The sequence below is a fragment of the Eublepharis macularius genome, chromosome 9 (genome assembly GCF_028583425.1).
Source record: "Eublepharis macularius isolate TG4126 chromosome 9, MPM_Emac_v1.0, whole genome shotgun sequence".
In the NCBI taxonomy this organism is placed as follows: domain Eukaryota; kingdom Metazoa; phylum Chordata; class Lepidosauria; order Squamata; family Eublepharidae; genus Eublepharis; species Eublepharis macularius.
Window position 1 is genome coordinate 102,643,461 of NC_072798.1, and position 25,464 is coordinate 102,668,924.

A 25,464-nucleotide genomic window follows, 5' to 3' on the forward strand; every position below is an offset into this window, starting at 1 on the left:
AGTTGAGACTTATACAATCTTATACAAACAAAACGTATGTAAACAATACATCTCTAATAGTTTGGGGAGTTAAACAAACAATACTTTGATCTAATAAAAAAGAACATTGCATATTTGAGTTACTTTAGCCTAAATACCTAACATTTCTCCTTCCCTCACCTTCCCTCCCTCCCTCTGCGCTTCTGTACCAATTAATTATACCTAAATAATCAAAAAGTTCCTTCCATTTTTTCCAGAACTCAGTTAACGGTCTATTATGTAAATAGATAGTCAATTTGGCCATTGAAGCGTATTCATGAATCTTATCTCTCCACCCTGGAAGACCAGGACAGGCATCAGTTTTCCATCTTGCTACAAATAGTACTCTCGCTTTTGTCTTCTTAATGTTCAATTGTAATCCATCTTTGGTGCTTTCTCCTTTAATCTTCATCAGTAGTTGTTTCAAGTCTTCACTATTTTCTGCTAGTAATGTGGTATCATCCGCATATCTCAAATTGTTAATTCTCCTTTCACCAATTTCCACTCCACCTTCTTCTAGATCTAATCCAGCTTTCCTTATGATATGCTCTGCATAGAGGTTGAACAGGTAAGGGGATAATATGCATTCTTGTCTGACACTTTTGCCAACTGGAAACCATTCTGTTTCCCCATATTCTGTCCTAACAGTAGCCTCTTGACCAGAATACAGGTTGTGCATCAAAACAATGAGATGTTGTGATACTCCCATTTCTTTTAACATTATCCATAGCTTTTCATGATCCACACAATCAAAAGCTATGCTGTAATCTATAAAACACATGCTGATTTTCTTCTGAAATTCCCTGCTGTGTTCCATTAGACACCATAAATTTGCGATGTGATCTCCAGTCCCTCTTCCTTTCCTGAATCCAGCTTGAACATCTGGCATTTCCTGTTCCATAAATGGTAAGAGTCTATGCTGTAGACTCTTCAGCATCACTTTGTTTGCATGGGAAATTAACACAATAGTCCAATAGTTGCTGCACTCCTTGGCATCCCCTTTTTTTGGAATTGGAATGTAGATTGAGCTTTCCCAGTCTGTGGGCCATTGTTTTGTTTTTCATATTTATTGATAGATTTTTGTTAAGATTTTTATGGACTCCATTTCTGTAGCCTGAGATAACTCTATTGATATTCCATCTACTCAAGGTGCTTTGTTTCTCCCAATTGCTTTGAGTGCAGCTTTTACTTCACTTTCTAAGATTTCTAGTTCTTCATCAAAGGACTCTTCAAGAATACCTGTCATTCTTCCATCTCTTTTGTATCATTCTTCAGTGTATTGTTTCCATCTTTCCTTTATTTTGTCCTGATCAGATACTGTATTTCCGTGTTGATCTTTCAGCATCCCAAGCCATGGTTTGAATTTCCCTTTGATTTCCTGGATCTTGTGGAACACATCTCCTGTTCTTCCTTTTGTGTTGTTCTCTTCTATTTCTCTGCACTGGTTATTATAATAAAAAATTTTGTCTATGTGTGTAGATCGCTGAAAAGCTGCATTTAGAATTCTGACTTTATTTCTATCATGTTTTGCTTTTGCTTCCCATCTGTCTTTAGCAAATTTAAGAGTTTCCTCAGTCATCCATTTAGGCTTCTACTTTCTTTTAGCTACAGGAATAGTCTTTGCACATTCTTCCTTGATAATATCTCTGGTTTCAGCCCATCGTTCTTCTGGTTCATAATCAATTAAACTTAGTATTGCAAATCTGTTCCTTACCTGGACTGTGAATTCTTCAGGAATATCCTTTAGATGGTTTTTTGGCTCTATGATTCTTTTAGTGTTTCTCTTTAGTTTTATTCTAATTTTTGATATTAGCAACTCATGATCTGTACCACACTCAGCTCCTGGTCTTGTTTTTGAAGACCAAATTGAACTTCTCCATCTTCTGTTTCCAATTATGTAATCTATTTGGTTCCTGCATTGGTTATCCAGTGATTTCCACATGTACAATCATCTTTTTGGTTGCCTGAAGCATGTGTTAGTAATGAACAGGTTGTTGGCTTCACGAAATTCTATGAGTCGCTCTCCTGCTTCATTTTGTGATCCTACTCCAAATTTTCCCACAATGTTTGATTCTGCTCTGTCTCCTAATTTTGCATTCCAATCACCTATTATTATCAGCATATCTTGTTTAGGTGTGTGATCAATTTCATCTTGGACACTTGCATAAAAGTTTTCAATTTCTTCCTCCTCATAATCTGTAGTTGGGGCATAAACTTGAATGATGGCTATGACAACAGGCCTTCCCTGAAGTCTGATTGATATTACTCGGTCAGACTTTGCGTTGTAGCTCTTGACTGCCTGTGCTATGTCTCGCCTTTTGAGTGGTTTTCCAACTGAACATGCCCTGAATCAGTCCACATTAGTTCACTCACCCCCAGGACTGCCATGTTTAAATGTTCCATTTCCTGTTTTACAATTTCTAGCTTACCTGGTTTCATACCTCTCATGTTCTTATTGGGTGTGTTGCACAGCTTTGGATGTTCCTTTTGCATCTATTCACGTCCACAACTGCACGTCCTTTTGGCTTTAATCCAGTCCCATCACTAAGAATAGCACTATTTGTACTTGTCCTCAGCTCTTCCCCAGTAGCCAACTGAGTGCCATCCGACCTGGGGGTCCTGTCTTCCAGCACTATATGTTTTTTTTCATTTTGGATTGTCTCATCGTAGGGTTTTCAAGATAAGAGATTAGCAGAAGTGGCTTACCATTGTCTTCTTCCACTTCGCAGTACTAACCAGGATTAGATGAAGTGACACTTCCGTTGTCTGTGAAAGATCCTCCGCCAGTGTCACTTTCCACTACGGCTGCTACCCAATAGCTAGCTTTCAAGAATTCCTCCACTCCCATCACCACTGAAACCATCAATTCTCTTCAGCTGATGTGACCGTTGATTCCTGAAGGGGGTGGATGCATCTTCGTCTGGTGTCTCAGCTTTGACCATTCCGCTTTGAGTGACTCTTCCAGGCGTTTAGACTCTTGACCAAGCCTGCGATCCTGACGGTGTTGCTCTCAGCTTCACTGACACACTCAAACCCCGTCACCACGTTAAACTATGAATTGATTCATTTCCACTATTAGGAAAAACACTTAAAGTTGATTTTAATGGTGTTTTTAAATGTTTGCCACCTTGAGGGCCCTAACTGGGTGGAAAGGCAAGTCACAATAGTTTTAAATTAGTAAATAAATAATAAAATCTAATAAATAAGGTACTACAAGTTCATTAGCCCAATTACAAAGGGCTGCTGCTTTTCAAGTTTCAGACGTTAGGTGGCAGTAGAGTAAAATACATTTCCTTCATCACACAGAGCAACCAACAACACTGTTGCTGGGAAACTGTTGCTTCCTTTCTATCTCAGGCTCCGTGGCTCAACCATAGTCTTTAATGACGAGGCTCCACACAGGATTAGGGAGAATAAAAAACTAAGATGTAAACAGTATTAAAATATTATATACAATACACATACACAAAATTGCATTTACAATTTGGACAACTTCTTAGTATTACACCTGTAATACTACAGGCTGTGTATTACAGGCTGTGGCTCTGTGATTCTGGATATATTTTTACACTCTAAGTAGTTGGGTTGTGAATGGACACTCTACTGCTTTGAATCCTACTACTTCCATGAGTTCAGTAGGTGAGCATGGATAAGCTAGTCCTCTTAGCCCCAGTTCAAGAGTTCGCAGGTGCCTGCCAGTGGCAAGCAAACTCCCGAGCGTTTGCCTCATTGCCCACCTACCTGCCAGTGGTTGGCACGAGGTGGAAAGCTCCTGAAGGTTGCCCGCCACCAGCAGGCATCCCGGTAATGTGTGTGATGTCATTCCCGGAAGTGATGTCGCACTGTCTGCAAGTGCATTCCTGTGCTTTGTTTGGGGCCGATTTGAACCCCCAACCAGCTGAATCGGCCCCACGCAGAGCATGGGGATGACACTTCTGGGGGTGATGTCATCATGCAGGTGCCAGAGTGCATGAAGAAGATTTCACTGCTGGCACGAGGTAAGTGCCAGGTCGCTGGCAACCCTACTCAGCTTCCCAGCTGTACTGTGGGGATGATAACAACACTGACTTTGTTCACTGCCCTGAGTGGGGTACTAATCTGTCTAGAAATGCAGATACTATTATTATTATTATTATTATTAGTAGTAGTAGTATTTAGTCTTTTAATGTTTTTTAATTCTGTTTTTAATGTCATATGTTTTATTGCTATTTTTAAAGACCCTCCCAAAGAAGTGTCAGCAAAATGCATAGGGCCAGTATATTGGAATAAACACTTTTCTTTCTTGCTCGAGTAAAAACAAACCACAATACTCCTCATAAACAAGAACCACCATCAGAGAGCCAAATAAAACTCCTTACAATCAAGGAAATGCACTCCCTAAGGACTGCTGCTTGAAGGCTTTCTGGAAAAGAAGTGCATATCAGGGTCAGTTCTCTAGCCTGGCCAAGCCACCCCAGCAAGCATGTGGGGCGGGACAGAGAAGGGTCAGCTTGCTCTCAGCAAAGAATCCTGTGTTTATTTAAAGGTATGCATGTATTTCCTCTTCTAATAACTTGGTTCCATAAAAGTTTCTTTGTTCGTTATGTTATATATTCTACATTCTCTCAAACCAAACAGCAACCTATTTTGACCCAACACAAGGCCTCTGTATATTGTTCCAAACCTGTATGTCAATATTTCAAACCAGTCCCAAACCTATTTAATCTTTGCACTGCCCTTTGTTAGCACATTGCTTTGCATTGTGTTGTATTGATAACTGTTACATTAACATGATTTAAGCAGACCTTTGGAATGAAGTCTAACCAAAATGTATATCCTTACTCTGCTGCCCATGGATCTCTCTGCAGTCCTTATACAGTTTGTCACACAATACTGAGGTAGAGGCTAACCATTTCAATGGAGCAGAAAATCCAGGGTGTGAGAGGCCCAGCACAGCTGCACACAGAAAGTTAATTGAGCTTGGATGTGTAATTCCTCCCTGCGCACAACACTGATTTAGGGGAAAATCCCCTCTCTTTAAACTAATTCAAAAGAGCATATTGCTACAACTAACAATCGCACTGGGGATACAGAAATTTGAAAATATATGGCCAGCATGTAGCCAGACTAATCAGATTTTTCTGCGGCTGATTTTTCAATCTTCCGGGGGTCGTTGCTCTCTTGCTCGGACCGCCGAGGCTAAAGCAGCTCAGTGACCCAGATGTATCTATCCATATTAAATGAGCAGCAGTGAAATAGATCTAATTCCAAGAGGCTTTGCCTCGTCACTAAATCCAGCTTTGCCGGTTCCCTCTGTGGGCGCACATCTGCGTGTTCCGTAATAGGATCTTAGGGTTAATTCTGAACAGCAGCTAAAGCAGAATATTGCCAGTAGATCCAAACCCCAATATGTATTTTAGCAGCCAAATGGCCCTTGATTAATCAAGGCAGAACCTGCACTAATTGCAATTCAGATTCATGCATACTGTTTCAGGGCATTCCAAATCAATGCAAGATCATGAATAAGTATTGTGCTATGTTAATGACTTGTGTTTTATACTGTGGTTTTTAATTGTAAGCTGCCTCAAGCTGGACTCTGAAGAGGTGGCAGAGAAATATTCTAAATAAATAAATGCTATATTTAATATTCAGCAGTACACTAAAATTTGTATATGCACTGACAAAGAGTGTGAGCCAGGAATTCTGCAGTTCAAATCATTCCTCTGTCATGAAGTCACTAGCAATGCTAGGCTAAGCAGAGTGACTCTCTCTTCTCATCTTATCCTACTTCAACTCAAGCTGATGATTTACTCAATTTATCAAAATATTTTGTGCCAGGTAACTTTAAGTTTGATACTACTCCTCTGCCTCCAGTTAAACTAACTGCTGGTAAATCAAGTTTAATGGCTGAGATCTATCATCCCTTTAAAACTAAGGAAACATACAGGAGACCGAACCTGCTTAACGTTCAGGCTAAGAATACTTTCCTTCTGCAGGAACTAATGTTATATATAACTTCGATAGAAGTATGGGGACAGTATGTTATGAATCTCGGCAGAATATATCTCAGGGATCTAGAGTAGGTATTATATAAATACATCTCTTGGAATGTAACAAGTTGGCTAAATAAAATTCAAGAAGCTTCATTTATATAATTTATTAGATGCCATGATATAGTTTGTATTCAGGAATCTGAATACAATTTTGGGCCCCAAATGGCATGGATTGGGCCAAAACGACCAGGATTGGGCCCCTGCCGGGTGGGGGAACACTCCCCTGCCCAGCAGCTGCCTGATCCTGGCCATTTTGGGCCCCTTTCAGCCATTCTGGGGCAAATTCAGCCCCAAAATGTCCAGGATTGGGCCCCGAAATGGCCAGGATCAGGCTGCTGCCCAGCGGGGGAGTGCTCTCCCATGTGGCAGCGGCCTGTTCCAGGCTGGTCTGGGCCATTTGTGGTCCCTTTTGGCCCACTTTGGGCCCAAAATGGCCAGGTTCAAGCTGCTGCCCTGCAGGGGAGTGCTCTCCCGTATGGCAACAGCCCGTCCTGGGCTGATCTGGGCTGTTTTGGGCCCGTTTTGGCCCAATTTGGGCCTGAAATGGTTCAGATTCGGTCATTGCCAGGTGGGGGAGTGCTCCCCCCATGGTGGAGCAGCCCATTCTGGGCTGAATCGGACCCCCCCCCCCCCATGGAGCATAGGAGCGCTCTCTGGGTGGCCACACCTGCGTGATGATGTCACTTCCCAGAAGCGATGTCATCATGCAGTATTGACAGGTGTACCACCTCCTCCTGGGAGTTGCCCCAGGTGAGAATTCCCCCACCTCTTTCTCCAGAAAAAAAGCCCTGGGTTCCACATCATATCCTTGTTGACAAGTTGGTAAAATGTGGTTTGGATCCTATTACTGTTAGGTGGACTTGTAATTGGTTGACAGATTGCACCCAAAGAATGCTAGTTAATGGTTCCTCATCCTCTTGGAGAAGAGTGACAAGTGGAGTTCCTCAGGGATCAGTCATGGGACCTGTTTTGTTCAACATTTTTATAAATGATTTGGATGAAGGAATAGAGGGAATGCTTATTAAATTAGCAGATGATACTAAATTGGGACAGAGTCGGGATATAGGATGATCTTGGCAGGCTGGAAAACTAAGCTAAAACAAACAAAACAAATTTCAATAGAGATAAATATAAAGTTCTGCATTTAGGTAGGAAAAATCAAAGGCATAATTATAGGATGGGGGAGACTTGTCTTGGCAGTAGTATGTATGAAAAGGATCTAGAGGTTTTAGCAGATCATACACTGAACATGAGTCAGCAGTGTGATGTGGTAGCTAAAAAGGCAAGTGTGATTTTAGCTTGTATCTACAGAAGTATAGTGTCCAGATCACGAGAAGTGATGGTATTGCTTTACTCTGCTCTAGTTAAACCTCACCTAGGGTATTGTGTTCAGTTTTGAGCACCACAATTTAAGAAGGTTACAGACAAGCTGGAAAGTGTCCAGAGGAGGGCAATGATGATGGTGAGGGATCTGGAGACCAAGTCCTAGGAGGAAAGGTTGAAGGAGCTGGGTATGTTTAGCCTGGAGAGAAGACGACTGAGAGGTGATATGATAACCATCTTCAGGTACTTGAAGGCCTGCAATATAGAGGATGGTGTGGAGTTGTTTTCTGTTGCCCCAGAAGGTTGGAGCAGAACCAATGGGTTGAAATTAAATCAAAAGAGTTTTCTGCTAAACATCAGGAAGAGCTTCCTGACAGTTAGAGCGGTCCCTCAGTGGAACAGGCTTCCTGGGGAGATGGTGGGCTCTCCTTCTTTGGAGGTTTTTATAAACAGAGGCTAGATGACCATCTGACAGCCATGCTGATTCTGAGAACCTGGGCAGATCATGAGAGGGAGGTGGGAAGGGTTACATCCGTGCTTTGTTCTCGTGGCCCCTTCTTACACGCCCACGGTAATGCTGATCGCCATGCTGGAGTCAGGAAGCAATTTTCCTCTGGCCAGTTATTTATTTATGTATTTTATTTACTTTTGATTTCTATTCTGCCCTCCCCACGAAGGTCTCAGGGTGGATTACAACAGTTTAAAAACATATTAGAATTAATTTATACAATTAAAACCATACATAGATTTAAAAGAGAATTCATTCATAAAATATACACTAATTACTATCAGATGGCGGCAATCGATAGTCAGCAAGCACGAGGGATCCTGGAGGTTTCCCCCCCCCAAATTCTAGCCACAGAGCAGAGGGGTCACTGGGAGTGTACTGGGGAGGTAGCTGTGCATGTCCTGGACTCAACGACCCTGGAGGTCCCTTCCAACTCTATGATTCTAAGCTTATCACATATTTGGCCTTCTATGACTTCTAGTGAAATTAAGTCCTTAATATCTGTAATTAAGAATAATAAAGCTCCTATGAAAAATTTTATCCAGTCCGATATTCTTAGAGCCTTTCAAGACAGGTGGGCACCAGTTGTAGCCAATTTGTTCATTCATACAGATAGATTTGATATGTTCTCCCTGGGGTGGACCACTTCCACCATCGTACCTATCTACAAAACAAGTGAATGAAAAGATGCATCAAATTACAGACCAATAAGTCTACTTGATGTCATAGGAAAACTGTCATGTCTGTCCCCTACATCCATGACATTGTTCTATGTGTTGAACCACTGCTAATGCTGTAATGCTGCTAACGCTGTACCTTGTTTGCATTTTGCAAATGCTCTAACCAACACTTCTGTTTCTCTAACAGCCTGAGAACCCAGCTGTGTTATCTTGTTTCTTTGAAGCTCACAGGAGTAACCTTGTACTGTCTGAAATGTTACAGTTTACTTTTATGCATTCCCAGACCCTTTCCCGCGCAAACCTGTGGTCTAGCTGGGAGGGGGGAAATGAGTGGGTATTTAGAGTTGTACATTCCTCAAGTCTCTATTCCTATCAAGGAAGCATGTACTGCTGAGATGCTTCCTTGCCTCTGAGTAACTCTATGGGAATATATATGGAAAAGATTGGATTTCTGAATAAAACCATTTAACCAAGAGCTTGGAGTTCTTGTTGCAATGGTACAGGGGCCTGTCTACTATATCCTTTCATCCATAGCCTGACAAAAACTTTATGTAAGGCATCTCTTATTGAAGTTAGAAGAGGGGGTGTTTGAAAATGATTCGATGGCCCCAGAACAAATTGGATTTAGGTCAGGAGGAGGACACTCAATGTTAGAACACTGCTTTTTATTACCGGATTTTATTAATAAATATGTGAATGGGTTATCTAGGCAATTATATGTTGCATTTATTGAACTTAAAGCTGCTTTTGATTCTATCCCAAGACAGCACCTATGGGATAAATTAAGCAATCTAAACATTGATAGTAGGCTATCGGATCGAATTAAAGCTCTTTATACCAACACCACTCATAAAGTTAGACTAGAAATTCATGGTCAATTGTTCAGCCCAGTAGGATAGCCAAAGGGATTGAAAGGGTGCTGGGGGATGGGACACTGGGTTGAGGATATGCAGGAAGATGGCAGATGTTGGCAAAGTGGTGGGTGCCCAGAAACTTGCGGCAGTACATCTTCCACAGCAGGCAGAGGGCTGTGAGGCACTGCCGAGCGCAGGGCAAAAGGTTGGGCGGCTGAAGGAGCAGGGCCAAGACAGCCTTTGCTTGCACACCACTTCCTCTTTCCCTCTTGCTTTTCTCTTCAGCGCAACTGAGTTGCACAGGATTTCCACATGGTTGGTGCAGATTTTGAAAAGGAATCTGCAGCAGGAGAAGTACAAGATGATTCTGCATCCAGAGCTGAGACATCTTCCCCATTCAAGTCCCTTTCCAAAAGTTATACCAATAATCAGGGCTTTTTTTCTGGGAAAAGAGGTGGTAGAACTCAGTAGGTTGCCCTTGGAGAAAATGGTCACATGGCTGGTGGCCCCACCCCCTGATCACCAAACAGAGGGGAGTTTAGATTGCCCTCCGTGGCGTGGAGGGCAATCTAAACTCCCCTCTGCCTGGAGATCAGGGGGCATGGCCACCAGCTGTGTGACCATTTTCAAGAGATTCCAGAACTCCGTTCCCCCACGTTCCTGCTGAAAAAAAGCCCTGCTAATAATGCAAAAGGAGAAATGGAAACTCACTTTCTTTTTTCTCTACACGTTTTACTTCCACTTATGTTCCACCAAATGCAAGGAGGCAAACATAATCCCACCCCCCACCCCCCAACAACCCTGTGAACTACATTAGGCTGAGAGGAAGAGAGAGAGGATAACTGGCCGAAGGTCGTCCAAGTTATGTCTATAACAAGCTACTCCAAGTAATGAACTTCCCATTTCCTTAAGTCTCTACTGTTTCCTTGCGTGGTGAGAATATTTTATTTCTGGATCCAAATTGGTAAATGTGGGATTGCATTTTATACTGTCTAAGTGATCTTAAACAGACCAGGAGTAGAAGGCCTTTATAATTTGCCTACAGTGCTTTCCTACAGGGCTGACATTTCTCTGGAAACCACAGCTTACCCACAATCATAAACAAATTACACTCTCTCAGTCAACATGAGAAACAGCGTCTCTAAATCATAGCATGCTGGGACTGAATTGCAACCCCTATCATCTACCACTTAGAATTATCAAAGCATATAACCGGATTAGTGGGGAAACAGCTGTATTATGCATACATTTAAGCTCTTTTAAACAGCGGGCTTCCTTTCCGCAACAAAGTGTACGGCTTCAGATAGCAGAAATGCAAATTCCAGGGGAAATTAGAACATATTAATCCCTGACAGCCTTTAGGGGGCTTAAATCCCTCCTGCAGCCTTTTCCACACTGGAAATCGCTTGCAAGGACGCCATGAAAAACAGAAAACTAAAATTATTAAAGCTCCTATTCTCAACTGCTCCCCTCCATGCCACTGTTCTCTGGGAGTTTCCACCAAACACGGCATGGCTGATTAAATCAACACTGCTTAGAAAATGACTGATAGGTGTAAATCCCAGAGAGTTACGCACTGGCCTGCCTGAATATATTAAGGGCTGCATGTCAACAGTAACGAATTTCCAGATGTTGTTGGGAATGCTAAAGAAGGGGTGGAGAGATGCAAGTTCAAATCTCCGCTCAAACAGAAGTAAGGAAGTTTACCCCCAGGGTTATTGTGAAAATGAAATGGAAAGGAAAATAAAAATTATATACACTCCCAGAGCTCCCCCAGATGAAAAGTGAAATAAAATTTCACAAAAATTACTTAGATTATGGATTATAATGATGAGATTTTGAATTATTTGTAATCCTGTTTTATCACATTACATACATTACTGTTTTATTGTATATTTTATAATGGTTTTAGTTTGCTGCCCTCTAATTTTGTAATTCAGTTATACTAAATTGTTTGTATTATGATACTGCTCTTTCTGAATTGCTGTTAATTTGTGTAATCTGCCTTGAGTTTCCACAAGAATAAAAGACTATAAATAAATAAAAGACTATAAATAAAGTAAAATAAAGAACTATCAACTATTGCCAGTGCAGAAATTCACAGTGGACTCAAGAGCAAACACAGAATTTTGTATCAAATGTAGCAGTAACCAAGAGTATGCGTGATCCTGAAAACACTTTCCTAGGAGTAAGCCCAATTGAACAAACCTGAGTAGCATTCTGAGCAGATCTGTTTAGGATTGCTCTCTCAGAGTTAGTGTCCTGGAGAAAAGTAAATGGCCCAGCAGGGCTTACAAGAATTTCTGTTGCTCTCTTGCACCAGGTGCCTCCTTAAATTGGAAGTGAGGTTTACAGCCTGGCCCAAACATCTACCGGGCAGCAATCCTCCCGGTGTGGCAGCAAAGGAGCACACACTTGTCCGTTGTTGGTGTCAAAGGAAAAGAGGGACACAAAAATCAATTAACTAATTGATTGAGACTAAAGATGGAGCCTGCCCTTTGCATTTGCTATGTTGCATTTTCCCCATCCAAATGGGAAAATAAAAATAAAAAACTCCCCCAGTAGCCAAAACTGACTCAGCCAAAGTTATTCTGTTTTGATAACAACGGATAGAAGTGGGCCTCCTGGCATAATCAAGTTTTGATTTTCTTTTTAAGCATACAAATCTTCTTTTCATGGAAAAGGGAAACCAAAGATTTCCACTAAAATCTCATCATCCATAACTACTTCAATGAAACATCATAGAATATTTATGCAAATTTAGAGCGAAGTTATGCAAATTGTTATGTAATCTTCCTGGAGAAGTGTTTTTTCTACTCTAAATTGACAACTGATCCAAATCAAAGCTCTGTGCAGAAATTCGCAATAAGAGATGCTTTGTGCATCCCGTATGTGGGGTTTCCCTTCTCTTGAGGAGTAATGCTTTGACACAAACAATATCTAGCTTCCATTGTAAAAGTATTCTTTGTGAAAGGCATCTGTTTCGAAAGCATTTTTTTTTTCAAAATCACACATACACACACACAGTAATGTGCAAAAGGTTACATTTTCATGAGAAGGAGTAATGTAGAAGTGATTCTAATGGTTTTATAATCCTGCTAGCGCACAAAGGGGGCAATCCTAAACTGGACTACTCAGAAGTAAGGCTGCACTGGTTTTTATCTGGTAAGCATGTCACAATTACATGTCAAGTTGCTAAATTCCATGCTTTAATTCTTAAATTACGGGAATTGCATTTTAAAAGCTCCTAAACTTTAAAAAATCTTTTAATTGTATTTTCCCTTTGTATAATTTGTATGCTGATCTTATGACTGTAATAAATAACGATGATGATACTCAGAAACAAGCCCCATTTTATTCAGTGGGGCTGGCTCTCAGGAAAGCCAGGAAATATTGCAGCCCAAAGATCCTGATTTAGTTAAGTGCTGAATTCTCCCCTCCAACTGATTTCAGAAAAGATTCACGATTTTTTACGACCATTTGTGTAAACAACATTCAAAGAAAAAGTGGAGCTGTAGAAATAAAGGGACAAAGATCTTCCTCTCCAGTTCTGCTCTCTCTGCCTTGTGGAGCAGAGATGGGTGAGACATCAAGACAAAGTCTTCTTCGTGATGCTTTGCCTCTGTAATGCCTCCCATTTGAAGCTTACTTGGCGTTTAGCCTACTGCTTGTTAGGCATCACGTTAAAACGTTCCTGTTTGCCCGGGCATCCAACTGACAGTTTTATTCCACCTTTCGGTGTTTTGTGGCATATTTCCTTCCTGCATTGATGATAGCTCTATAACTGGTACAACTGGGATGGTTTTATTGCTGGAGATGTTCATTTTGTTGTTGTTGTTTTTAAAATTGGATTGCTACTGGGTTGGATTTACTGGATTTTTCACAGGTAAGTGCTTTGAGCAGGTCTTTGAACAGACGGCATACAAATTCACTAAACGAACTCAAAATATATTTGAATGTTTACAAGGGGTAAATAATTGGTAGTCTCCTCGGACATGACCTGTAGACCTCTGTAATGTTCTGAGTTCCTGCAGCAAGCAGACAGAGATTTCTCAGCAGACGAAAAAGACTCACTTATAGCAGAGATTCCAAAAACCACTAACCTATAGGATTATTCATCTCCATATTTCTGCCATTTCTAGAGCAGTATAATTTCTTTAAAAATTAAGAGGCATCCCCTCCCTGCACCAGACAAGAGTGGCTTCCTCTGCTTTCTGAAATCCACCATCTCTTGTTTTATAGAAGTTCAAGTGAGTAGGATATAGCTGGACTTAGCCATTTCAAGATAGCTAGAGACCTGTTTATGAGCTCCCACTGTTTCAGAGAGGAACGTTGCTTCCCCCCGCCCCCCATTTCCATATTCTATGACAGTCAATCTAACACAAATTTACCTTCAATTTAATAAGAGAAGGGCAGCTTCAATTTCAACATGCATCTCAAGCACTTTCAAAGTAACTTCCTTGAGCCATAGTTAAAGAGAAGTACTTACTGAAACGACATTCACAAAATCGTCATCGGACAAGGTTTCTAGCATCTCAATGACAGACGTCCGGATCAGCTTCAGCGTCAATCCACTGACGCTGCCGCTCCTACAAAGAAGTTTTGTTTTTTAAAAAAAGCAACCTGTCAATTGATAGAATGCAGTATGTATGAAAAAGTCCACAGATTGTTTTTGAAACCCAAGGATCTACCCACACACTACTTTTTTAGGACACTTTCCTTACAGTAGATGCTCATCCATTCCCCCATAGTACTAGGAAAAATTCAATTATAGTTTCTATACATTCTTGTTCAACTTTAGAGAGTTACTTCTACCACTACAAAGAAGCAAGCTTTTAACAACATGGAAATGATTCCCCTTTCAAGGACAGCTAACTCTCGTGTTTGAGACCACTTGTGCTAATTTCTCAAATGTAGAAACTGGTCGTCAGGGTTTTTTTTTAGCATACAGAAGCCAGTAATTCTATACCCTACTAACATGAAACAAGGCATTTTACTTGAAAATGTTCATTTACCGGGCATTTAATTGTTTTCCTTCATATTTCCAAACATCTTGAAAAATACACACACAGCACTGTGCATATAAAATAAAGCACGTGCAGGGAGAATAAATAACACATGAGCAATACTAAGTGGGACTGGAAAGCAGCCACTGAGTCAGGGATGCTGAATTCGGGGGATTTGGCATAGCCCATAGAGAGCTCTTCTCCCCAAAGGCTCCAACCCAAGCTCATTCATTCTTCAATAAATCCTTTACCCAGTTCTCCATCATTTTTGTGTATTTCACCACATGTACTACCAAATGCCTGTGCCTGAGAGCCCAACAAAACCGCACAGCTCTCTTCCATGTCCTTTTTAAACTGAAAAGCAGCCTCAGAGGCTGCAAATTTCAGTGGAGGAATGGCAGAGAAAAGGTAGCAGCTCCTTAACCCTTTTTCTCCTGGCTCCCCCCTCTCCCGCTCAACATAGCCCATGGTTGCTTTTTGCAATAAGGGAGAATAGGATCAGATAACTATATTTTTTATTCCCCAAGATGAAAAGCAGTTGGGAACATAATCCAGACAAGGAAAACAGACGGAAAGGGAAAGGATAAAACTTCCTTCATTGCCATTTTCCTGCAATTTCTGAGACTGTTTTTCATTTTTTAAAAAGGATAAATTGAAAAAAAGAAAACAGAGAAGTCTAGAAAAATATATAGTTCAGTTTATATTCAGCTGGTTTCTTTAGGAACTCAGATGCTGACAAGAAATCTTCATAAGAATAATTTTGATCAGTCCGTCCACTTCCAATTTAACAATATTTCCCAGTAGTTCTTTTGACCTCTTCTTGCTGGAAAGAAAAAAAAAAAAACCTCTTTCCCACATTCATTTCTAATTTGAGTCACTTACGCATCTACTAGAATGAGCATATCTTTGGGAGATGCAGCTCCTTGGATGTACCTGAAAGGGAAAAAATATGAAATATGGACAGTTTTTTTAAAAAATATCACGCTAGTGTTTGATCCATAGAACTTGTGAGGTCAAAAGCAGAGACAAATCTAACAGGAAACAGACACACACACACACAAATTTGTCAACATTCCTTTTTCTGGGTAAACCAAGGTTCAGGAGGAGGCAAATTCAGACTTGGCTGTCACAAGGGCAGAGGGGTTCACTTTTCTAAGTGATGTATGGCAATAACTCAGGCAAGTTAAGCAACTGCCATAAATAGTGGCATATATATGGTGGTAGAAAGTGCCGTCAAGTCATAGCTGATGTACGGAGCCCCCCCCCCCCCCCCCGCTGTGGTTTTCAAGGCAAAGGACTAAAAGGTGGATTGTCATTGCCTGCCTCTGCATAGCAACCCTGGTCTTCCTTGGAAGTCTCCCATATAATTACTGACAAAGCCTGACCCTGTTTAGCTTCCAAGATCTGACGTGATTGGGTTTGCCTGGGCTATCCAGATCAGGGCACATAAAATATACATAAAATAAAATAAATATACATACATAGTTAACTCCAATCAGTCTTTCATACACATCGTGTACTCCCCTTCATACAAGGATGGAACAGGTTTACAGACTTTGTGCTGGAGCCAGCATAGACCATGGTCATCTTCTACATTTCCACTGCAGGGATTTTTTGATCATGGAATGTGATTTTCCCACCTTCCCCTCCCACGATAACTCAAAATGATTCTGGGTGGTGTTGGTGATCCTTCTTCTCTGAGAACAGGATTTTGGGGGGCATCCTGGGATGTTGCAGGAGGGGGGAGGCAGGAAAACGAGCAGAAATTCTGGCACTAGCAAAAATTTCTAGCCTGGACCCAAGCCCATCCGCAGCATTTATAAAGGGCAATATTACTTTCACACTGGTTGGTACTACATTCTTCTGCCACCTCAAAATATGTTGATGGCTATCAAATAACAACATGTTGCCAAAACCGTACTATTGGAACAATAGCTCTTACCATGATATGCCTGGACAGGAACCTAGCTTAAAGCCATCTGTAGCTTTTAAGCTAACCACTGCTTTTGTACATAATGAGGTTTTAATCAAGCATTTTTAATTAAGGCCCTTTGCATCTGAAGTTATCTGGAACAGTTTTTTGAGAAAACACAGAAAACTGAGCTACATAAAGAAGAGGGCAAGTTTTCCACCTGGCTCGTACTTGCTTACCATGGTCTTCTACGGACGTCATACAGATCGATCTTGTTCTGGGTTCGACTTTTGTCTACCCATGGGGAAGCTGCAATATGAAAAAAGAAATGGGTTAATGACACCATGTAATTGATAAGCAGTTAAAACTAATCTCATCTCAAACAGTAAATATCACAATCACTTTGACATCTATGAAACTGTTTGCATTGGTGGATCGTACTTCAGCAAATGAAAATGGGAGACAGTTGTCCCCCCAAAACAGAGAAATTCATGGAGGGTCGGACTAGCATAGTCATGACAGCAAAATAGGACCTGTGTGTTCCGTCTCTGTATAGCAGATACTAGTAAGCATCAGCAATAGGGGAGGGCTCTTGCATTCACAGCTGGTATATTGTCAATGTCTGTGTGTGGTTTGCAGTTGTGGAGTAGACTCCCCCCTCCCCCAACTGGGGGAAATGGAGCAGTATGATGTCAATATTTTGCCATTAGTAGGAGATTCACTGCTGGAGCTTTCATGAGCAAATTGGACCATATAACAGAATGGCTATTAGGCTATTGTTTCTATGAATGCTATTTCTGGAATGAATCATTCATTTGCAATAAAATTTGCCCTGGAAGGCCTTAAAGCTTTCTTGGTTCCTTGCTTTTACCTTTGAACAATGTTGACTCAGAAAGGGGTCCTTGTTAAACATACAGTTATGATCGTTAAACCACTCAATGAATGGTTACCATTCAGAGTTTTAAACTTATTCATATTGATTTGGCATCACTCCCTTGTACACTAATCTGCTTTCCTCAAAGTAATACCAGATTTGGTAAAATCCAAACAATATGTGGCCCTGCCGCTTTGTCAAAAGCAAAAGCAACTTATCATTATGACGCAGAAAGCCTTTCCTGCTCTAAAAATAATTTTGGACTACAAAAACTCATTTCCTAACAGTTAGACCGATCTAATTATATATACACCTACACATGATCCGGCCGGAGTCAAGCACCTATGCCATCCTATGCTTGTCTGCTCAAAAGCAAATCCTACCAAGTGCAATACAGCTTATAGTTCAATCCTAAACAGTGTCACACCCTGGGGTAGTGGCAAAGCAGGATTACATCTGAACCTCAAGAAGATAAAAGTAATGACTACTGAGGGATTACACAATTTTAAAGCTGGCAATGAACAATAAAATGGTTTTCCATTCCTTGGCTCAATCATCAACCAACAGGGAGACTGCAATGAAGAAATCAGAAGACCTCTGAGACTTGGAAGAGGAGCTGTGAGGGAGCGAGAGAAGATCCTTAAAGATAAAGACGTCTCTCTGGGAACCAAGATCAAGATAATCCAGACTCTGGCATTTCTCATTCCTATGTATGGATGTGAAAGCTGGACAGTGAAGAAAGCCGACAGGAAGAAAATCAAGTAATTTGAAATGTGCTGCTGGAGGAGAATTTTGCTGATATCACGAATGGCCAAAAAACAAATAAGTGGGTACTAGATCAAATCAAGCCTGAATTCTCCTTAGAAGGTGAAATGACAAAACTGAGGCTATCGTACTTTGGCCACATCATGAGAAGACAAGAGTCTCTGGAAAAGTCAATGATGCTAGGAAAAGCAGAAGGCAGCGGGAAAAGAGGAAGACCTAAAACGAGATGGCTGGACTCAGTAAAAAAAAGCCACGTCCTCCAGGGTCACCATAGGTCAAACGCAACTTGACAGCACATAACACACACACACAACTCCAATGAACAGGTCTGCCAATTCTGGATCAGGAAATCCCTGGAGATTTGGGGGCAGCACCTGGGCATTCAGCAGGGGATGTGATGCCATAGAGCCTGCCCTCTTAAGCTGCCACTTCCTCCAGGGGAACTCATCTCTGTAGTCTGGAGATCAGTTGCAATTTGGGGAGAACTCCAGGCCCAGCCTTGAGGTTGGTAACCCCAGTGCTTAGGTTTGCATTTTGAGTTACCGCAGAGTGTAATGCTTTGCTTACTTAATGTTCCATTTGTTTTAATGGGAGAGATTTAAGGACACATCATCACTTCTCCCACTGAAGGGAACTGAACTGTAAGGTGTTTAATTTTTGTGGAACCATGACCCTCACTACTGACTACCTTCATCTCGACAGAACTTTTACTGAAAAGCTGTAAATATTTGTGATTATTATATCTCTTCGTAAATTTCAATATTACCAGGGGAAATTAATTTGATAATACAAAAATAATTAAAACTATAACTTCCCAATGTACTTCATGTCTTCATTTTTATTTATATGCTTTTGAATTACTTTAAAGCTATTTTTACCATTACCTGCTTGCTAATTATTTTTCCAAAATTAAGAACTAGCACAGGACACAGAACATGTATGGAGAAGGTTCTACTATAACACAATGAATTCTTCCATGGATCTTGCATGGTGTAGTGGCTAGACTAAGGTCTGGAGAGCCAGGTTCAAATCCCCATTCAGAGATACATTACATTCTCAACTCCAAAAGAGGTATGTTCCCCCAATTTGCTCACAGAATAAAAGGCAGGCATCCTCCTTACAACTACACAACAGCCCAAATAATACTGAAAAGTTAGGCTGGTAAAACAGGAGACTTGGGTTCAAATCCTTCCATGAAGTTTAGCAGGTGACCTTGGGTCTATTAGTCCTATTTGCACCGCGGCGTGGTTGTGAGGATAAAATGGAGGAATCCAGACTCAGTACCCTGCAACCTGCATTACAGTCCACAGAGCCAGCTGAGCTGCAGCAGCTGGTGTACAACCACAGTACTTCCTCGGCTACAGATTCACTCCTGGTTTGGGAATCACCTGACTGGTTCCAGCATGTGACCCAAGGAGCCAATCACAAAGTCTCAGCGCTGCATTCCTCTATTCTGCCCAAGGCAGCTGACAATACGTTTAGGCTTGCTAGGTTCCCGCTGAGGATGGGCAATCTCCCACCCTTGTAGTCTCTGCTCACCGACTGCTGGCATTGGTGGGAGGAAGCAGGCTTCCTGGAGATGGTCCACCATTGGTGGGAACCTAGTGAGGAATCTGGAGAAATGGGCATGAATGCAGCCACATCTGTGGCCAATGACATCACATCCTGGAAGGGATGGTGTTGCACCGAGGGTGACTTTTTTAGTACTCAGCCCAAAATATAGCGAAAACATTATGTGTTGGGCTGATTCCTAAAGAATTGGCCCCACCGTGATGCTGTTAGTTCTGGGTCAGACCAGAAGCGATGTCATCATAGTGGATGCACGCCCATGTTGTTGTACCTGGCAAAGAGAGGTAAGTGCCCAATGCCCCCCACTCCCAATACCAGGTAATTAAAAGGGGGGACTTGGCAACCTGAAATAAATGTCATTAAGGAAACAGATCAATCTCAAAACCACAATTTAAAGCAAATTGCAAAAATATATCCCATGATACCAGAATCACTGTCCTATGCAGCCCTAACAATTACTAGATGTTCATCTAATGGACATGTTCAATCGGCAGGCCCTCACAAATGCCATTAAATGGGAGCATTATAGTCATCTAGAAGATTTTCTCTGGAGTGGAGGCAAGAGAAGGAGGGAAGGCGGCATGGGATAGCCCGATTTTGTCAGATCTCAGCAGCTAAGCAGGGTCAGTACTAGAAAGGGAGACCAATAAGGAAGATGGAGGTGAAGAGAATAACGTAAGCGGCTTCAGGTCCCCACTGAAGAAAATGACGGGTTATAAATGTTGTTTTTGGAAAGGCCATATAACAGGAATATGGGATAGAACACATTATATCTACTTGGACATGTATATTCTAGTGAACTATGTATGAACTCTGTAATTTTTAACAGATTACATACTGTAACAACAACAACAACAACATTCAATTTATATACTGCCCTTCAGGACAACTTAACACTCACTCAGAGCGGTTTACAAAGTGTGTTATTATTCTCCTCACAACCATCACCCTGTGAGGTGGGTGGGGCTGAGAGAGCTCTGGCAGAGCTGTGACTGAACAAAGGTCAAGGCTTCAAGAGGAGGAGTGGGGAATCAAACCTGGCTCTCCAGATTAGAGTCCTGCCACTCTTAACCATGACACCAAACTGGCTCTCACAGATGTTCCTTTAATCTTTGATAACCAATTAAAAGTAGTGAACCGTAGTAGATAAACAGTTCTTTAGTTGTTAGAATAGTGGAATGATGATGTGCTCACGTAACTTTTCCTGTCACCTTCGAATGATTTATGTAGCTCATCTTGCATCTGGACATAGCATCACTTTTTGACTAAGTAGAATGTCACATGATTGAAAGTCTGAATAATCAGCTAAATCTAAAACCAATCGTGTTTTTATATTGCTGTCACATGTGAAAGATTTCTCAGTAGATAGCACATTACAGTTGGGGTTGTGTTGAAAGAAATTTCATGAAGATCTAGGTGAGAAAAATCTATTTGTATGGGGGCTTATTGAAAATTCAATACATTTTATAGTAAATCTGATTCTAAATCAGTCTTAGATTTAATTAGATCAAGATGAGTAGCCATGTTTGTCTGTAGCAGCAGAAAAGAGCAAGAGTCCAGTAGCTGTCAGGCTATGGGTGACAGGCTATGTCAGATAGATCCCTGTACCACTGCAGCAAGAAATCCAGGCTCTTGGTTAAATGGCTTTATTCAGAAATCAGATCAATTCCACAGATACGTCCATAGGATTACTCAGTTGCAAGGTAAACATCTAAGTAGTAAGAGCAGGTTGACAGGAATGGAAATGTGGGAAAATCCTTCCTCTTAACCCACCCGTTTACTCCTTCCTCCTCCCAACAGTAAAACAAGACTTTTGGCGGGAACCCATCCTGAGAACGTCTCACATATTTGTACTATCAAGTTGAGACACTGAGAAAGCAAGAGATCAAAGCTGAGACACAGCAGTGCCTGGGAGTGAGCAGTATACAAGGTCAGAAGCACTGAAGGTTTCTACAGTCCATTCGCTAAGGCACCTGCAGCGTCAATAAGCCTGTGAAAGCAAACAGTTATGGTTATGGCAATATGACATCAAGTTATAGCATGAAACATTGGTTCAGAACAACAAGTCAGCATTAAGTAGTGGCAAGGATGTGACACAGACATGACGGTAGCACCTACAGGACTAGCAAAATTAGTGGTAGAGTATGAGCTTTTGTGAGTCACAGCTCACTTCATGAGTCTTTACCTCACTTGGTAAAGTTTGGCAGAGCAAATAAAGGCACACAAAGCAGGATAAGGTAGCTCAGACATGTGTGTGTTTAGCTTCTAAGAAAAAGGTTTACTACAAAAGTTAGAGAAAAGGGTACATGGAAAGAAAATATTAAGCAGCCTAACAAAACTCCATCTTGTTCCTTGTTCCTTTACTTTTTCTCTCTATCCTTTCATTCCTGTAACTAGGACCGTAACTGATCTGTAACTCTATCCCTGCGTAGGCGCAGGAAAAGTCAATTGCCCCCCAATAAATTGATTAGCCAACTGTCAGTCTTAGGGTTACGTCATTGAGAATAATACCCACCCTTTTGTGGAGGGAAGAGTTTACACCTAATCGGTTTTAACCGATTTATCAGTTGCTATCATTAGCTTGACAAAAACATCAGCGTAACTCTTTCATGACAGAAGGGATGCCACTTGCAAAAACCCATCTAATCTTAGAGGTCAGTTGCACAGCAGTATGGTGGGCAATTTCCCAATTGTTTATTCCCCACATAAGATCCCTCACAAGCCTTCAATGTGATCTTCAATATAAGACATTACATAAATAACACAAGTTCTGCACCTGAGAGCAAACAGCCATGAATCCATGACAACGGGTTGGATCCACTCAGTTTTTTCAATCTTTCTCAAACTCTTTTCTTACTACAGTCTCAGTCCCACATGGCTCTTGGTCCATGTAGGTCCCATTACATTTTGGGTACTAAAGAGGTCCCCTCTCTCCCTATTTTATCAATTCAAAAACTGATCAGATCCAACCAGATTACTTTTATAAGATAATGAAGGGAAATTTTATTTGAACTAGGGTAGCAGCCATTATCTCCCTCTTGGATACACAACTTAACATAGTGAGGGGGTTTGAGTGTGTCAGTGAAGCTGAGAGCAACACCGTCAGGATCGCAGGCTTGGTCAAGAGTCTAAACTCCTGGAAGAGTCACTCAAAGCGGAATGGTCAAAGCTGAGACACCAGACGAAGATGCATCCACCCCCTTCAGGAATCAACGGTCACATCAGCAGAAGAGAATTGACGGTTTCAGTGGTGATGGGAGTGGAGGAATTCTTGAAAGCTAGCTATTGGGTAGCAGCCGTAGTGGAAGGTGACACTGATCTTTCACAGACAACGGAAGTGTCACTTCATCTAACCCTGGTTAGTACTGCGAAGTAGAAGAAGACAATGGTAAGCCACTTCTGCTAATCTCGTATCTTGAAAACCTATGATGAGACAATCCAAAATGAAAAAAACATATAGTGCTGGAAGACAGGACCCCCAGGTCGGATGGCACTCAATTGGCTACTGGGGAAGAGCTGAGGACAAGTACAAATAGCGCCATTCTTAGTGATGGGACTGGATTAAAGCCGAAAGGATGTGCAGTTGTGGACGTGAATAGATATAAAAGGAACGTCCAAAGCTGTGCAACACACCCAATAAGAACATGGAACATGAGAGGTATGAAACCAGGTAAGCTAGACATTGTAAAATAGGAAATGGAACATTTAAACATGGCAGTCCTGGGGGTGAGTGTCCGACACACAGGACATTATCAGTCAGAAAACCACACTGTGTTTTACTGCGGAAATGATCTCAAAAGAAACAGTGTTGCTGTAATAGTGAGGTGAGACATAGCACAAGCAGTCAAGAGCTACAACACAAAGTCTGACTAAGTAGTATCAATCAGACTTCAGGGAAAGCCTGTTCTGATAACCATCATTCAAGTTTATGCTCCAACTACAGATTGTGAGGAGGAAGAAATTGAAAACTTTTACACCAGTGTCCAGGAAGAAATTGACTGTACACTTAAACAAGATATGCTGATAATTATAGGTGACTGGAATGCAAAAGTAGGAGATAAAGCAGAATCAAACATAGTTGGGAAATTTGGACTAGGATCACAAAATGAAGCAGAAGAGCGGCTCATAGAATGTTGTGAAGCCAACAACCTTTTCATTGCTAATACATGCCTCGGGCAACCAAAGAGAACATTGTATACACGGAAATCACCAAGTGATCGATACAGGAACCAAATAGAGTACATAATTGGAAGCAGAAAATGGAAAAGCTCTATTCTCTCTGCTAAAACAAGACCAGGAGCTGATTGCAGTACAGATCATGAGTTGCTAATATCAAAAATTAGAATAAAGCTGAAGAGAAACATTAAAAGAATCATGATGCCAAAATACAATCTAAATAATATTCCAGAAGAATTTAAAGACCAGGTAAGGAACAGATTTGCAATACTAAGTTTAATTGATTGTGAACCAGAAGAACTATGGACTGAAACCAGAGATATTATCAAGGATGAATGTGCAAAGACTATTCCTGTAGCCAAAAGAAAGGAGAAGCCTAAATGGATGACTGAGGAACGCTTAAAACTGCAAAAGATAGACAAGAAGCAAAAGCAAAAGGCAACAGAAATAGGGTCAAAATTCTAAATGCAGCTTTTCAGTGACTTGTATGCAGAGACAAAGAAATCTATTATAATAACCAGTGCAAAGAAATAGAACAACAAAAAAGGAAGAACAAGAGATCTGTTCCAAAAATCTGAGAAATCAAAGGGACATTCAAAGCACGGCTTGGAACGCTAAAAGATCAACACAGAAATACAGTATCTGATCAGGACAAAATAAAGGAAAGATGGAAACAATACACCAAAGAACTATACAAATGAACTGGAAATATGATGGATACTTTTGACGATGAATACCATGGATAGCCAAAAAGCCAATAAGTGGGTACTAGATCAAATCAAGCCTGAATTCTCCCTAGAAGCTAAAATGACAAGATTGAGGCTATCGTACTTTGGTCCCATCATGAGAAGACAAAATTCTCTGGAAAAGTCGCTAAAGCTAGGAAAAGAGGAAGGCCTAAAACGAGATGGCTTGACTCAATAAAAGAAGCCACGTCCTCCAGTGTGCTGGTCTGTTAATGATAGGACATTTTGGAGGTCTTTCCTTCATAGGATCGCCATAGGTCGGAGGCAACTTGACAGCACATAACACAGACACACAGCAGTCATTATGCTTACAAGTGAGGCGAGATTCATGGGTAGGCTAAAATATTGGAGTGTGACCCAGTCATTTTGAACTTCATATATTCAATAATTGAAAAGGAGGATTTTTTTTAGTTGAGCTTGGAAGCACCAAAGAAACCTGGATGACCTCGAAGGTGGCATAGAAACGAACTTGTTCAATAGCAATAAAGCAAATCTTACATAACAAAGAGAATAAATGTGCTGCCTGCTGCAGTGGTATAATGAACTATTGATTTACAATTACAATCTAAATTACATCTGTAATTAAGAAGGAGTGGAAGAGAAAGTAGGAATGGGATGTGAAATGTTCCATCCTTTGGCATCAAATGAAATTTAATCTAAGTCAGTTGCCTTTCCACGCACAGCTTTTGGCCAACTCCCAGAGAGCTCTTCAGAAAACCATTTTGGTTCTTTTTTAAAAAAAAATGTTGAAAGCTATCAGAGCTGACTGCTCCACATGGAAAAAGGGATTGTACAATCCCCCCCCCCCAACTGTCCTTCATGACATCCTCAAGCAGGTTCCAATAGAGGGCTGTGCAAAGACTTGTCACATTGTAATTTGTGGGCATGAGAAGCTGTGGCATAAGCAGCTCATCCATTTAATGACATTTAACCCCAGCTGACCTCCATGTCCACGTTTGACTGAAGGCAGCTAACAAGACAGAACTCTCAACCAATATGCA

The 25,464-nt window shown here is 41.2% G+C and overlaps 1 protein-coding gene across 2 annotated transcripts in view; it reads right to left on the reverse strand.

Moving 5' to 3' along the window:
- CACNA2D1 (calcium voltage-gated channel auxiliary subunit alpha2delta 1) overlaps positions 1 to 25,464 on the reverse strand; it is a 565,021-nt gene that overhangs the window by 124,345 nt on the left and 415,212 nt on the right. For both annotated transcript variants that reach the window (XM_054989047.1, XM_054989046.1), the window contains exons 8-10: positions 16,573 to 16,642; positions 15,304 to 15,354; positions 13,905 to 14,004 (exon numbers count right to left, since the gene is read on the reverse strand). In XM_054989047.1, coding sequence (XP_054845022.1) covers positions 13,905 to 14,004; positions 15,304 to 15,354; positions 16,573 to 16,642 — 221 coding nt within the window. The remainder of the gene's footprint in view (positions 1 to 13,904; positions 14,005 to 15,303; positions 15,355 to 16,572; positions 16,643 to 25,464) is intronic.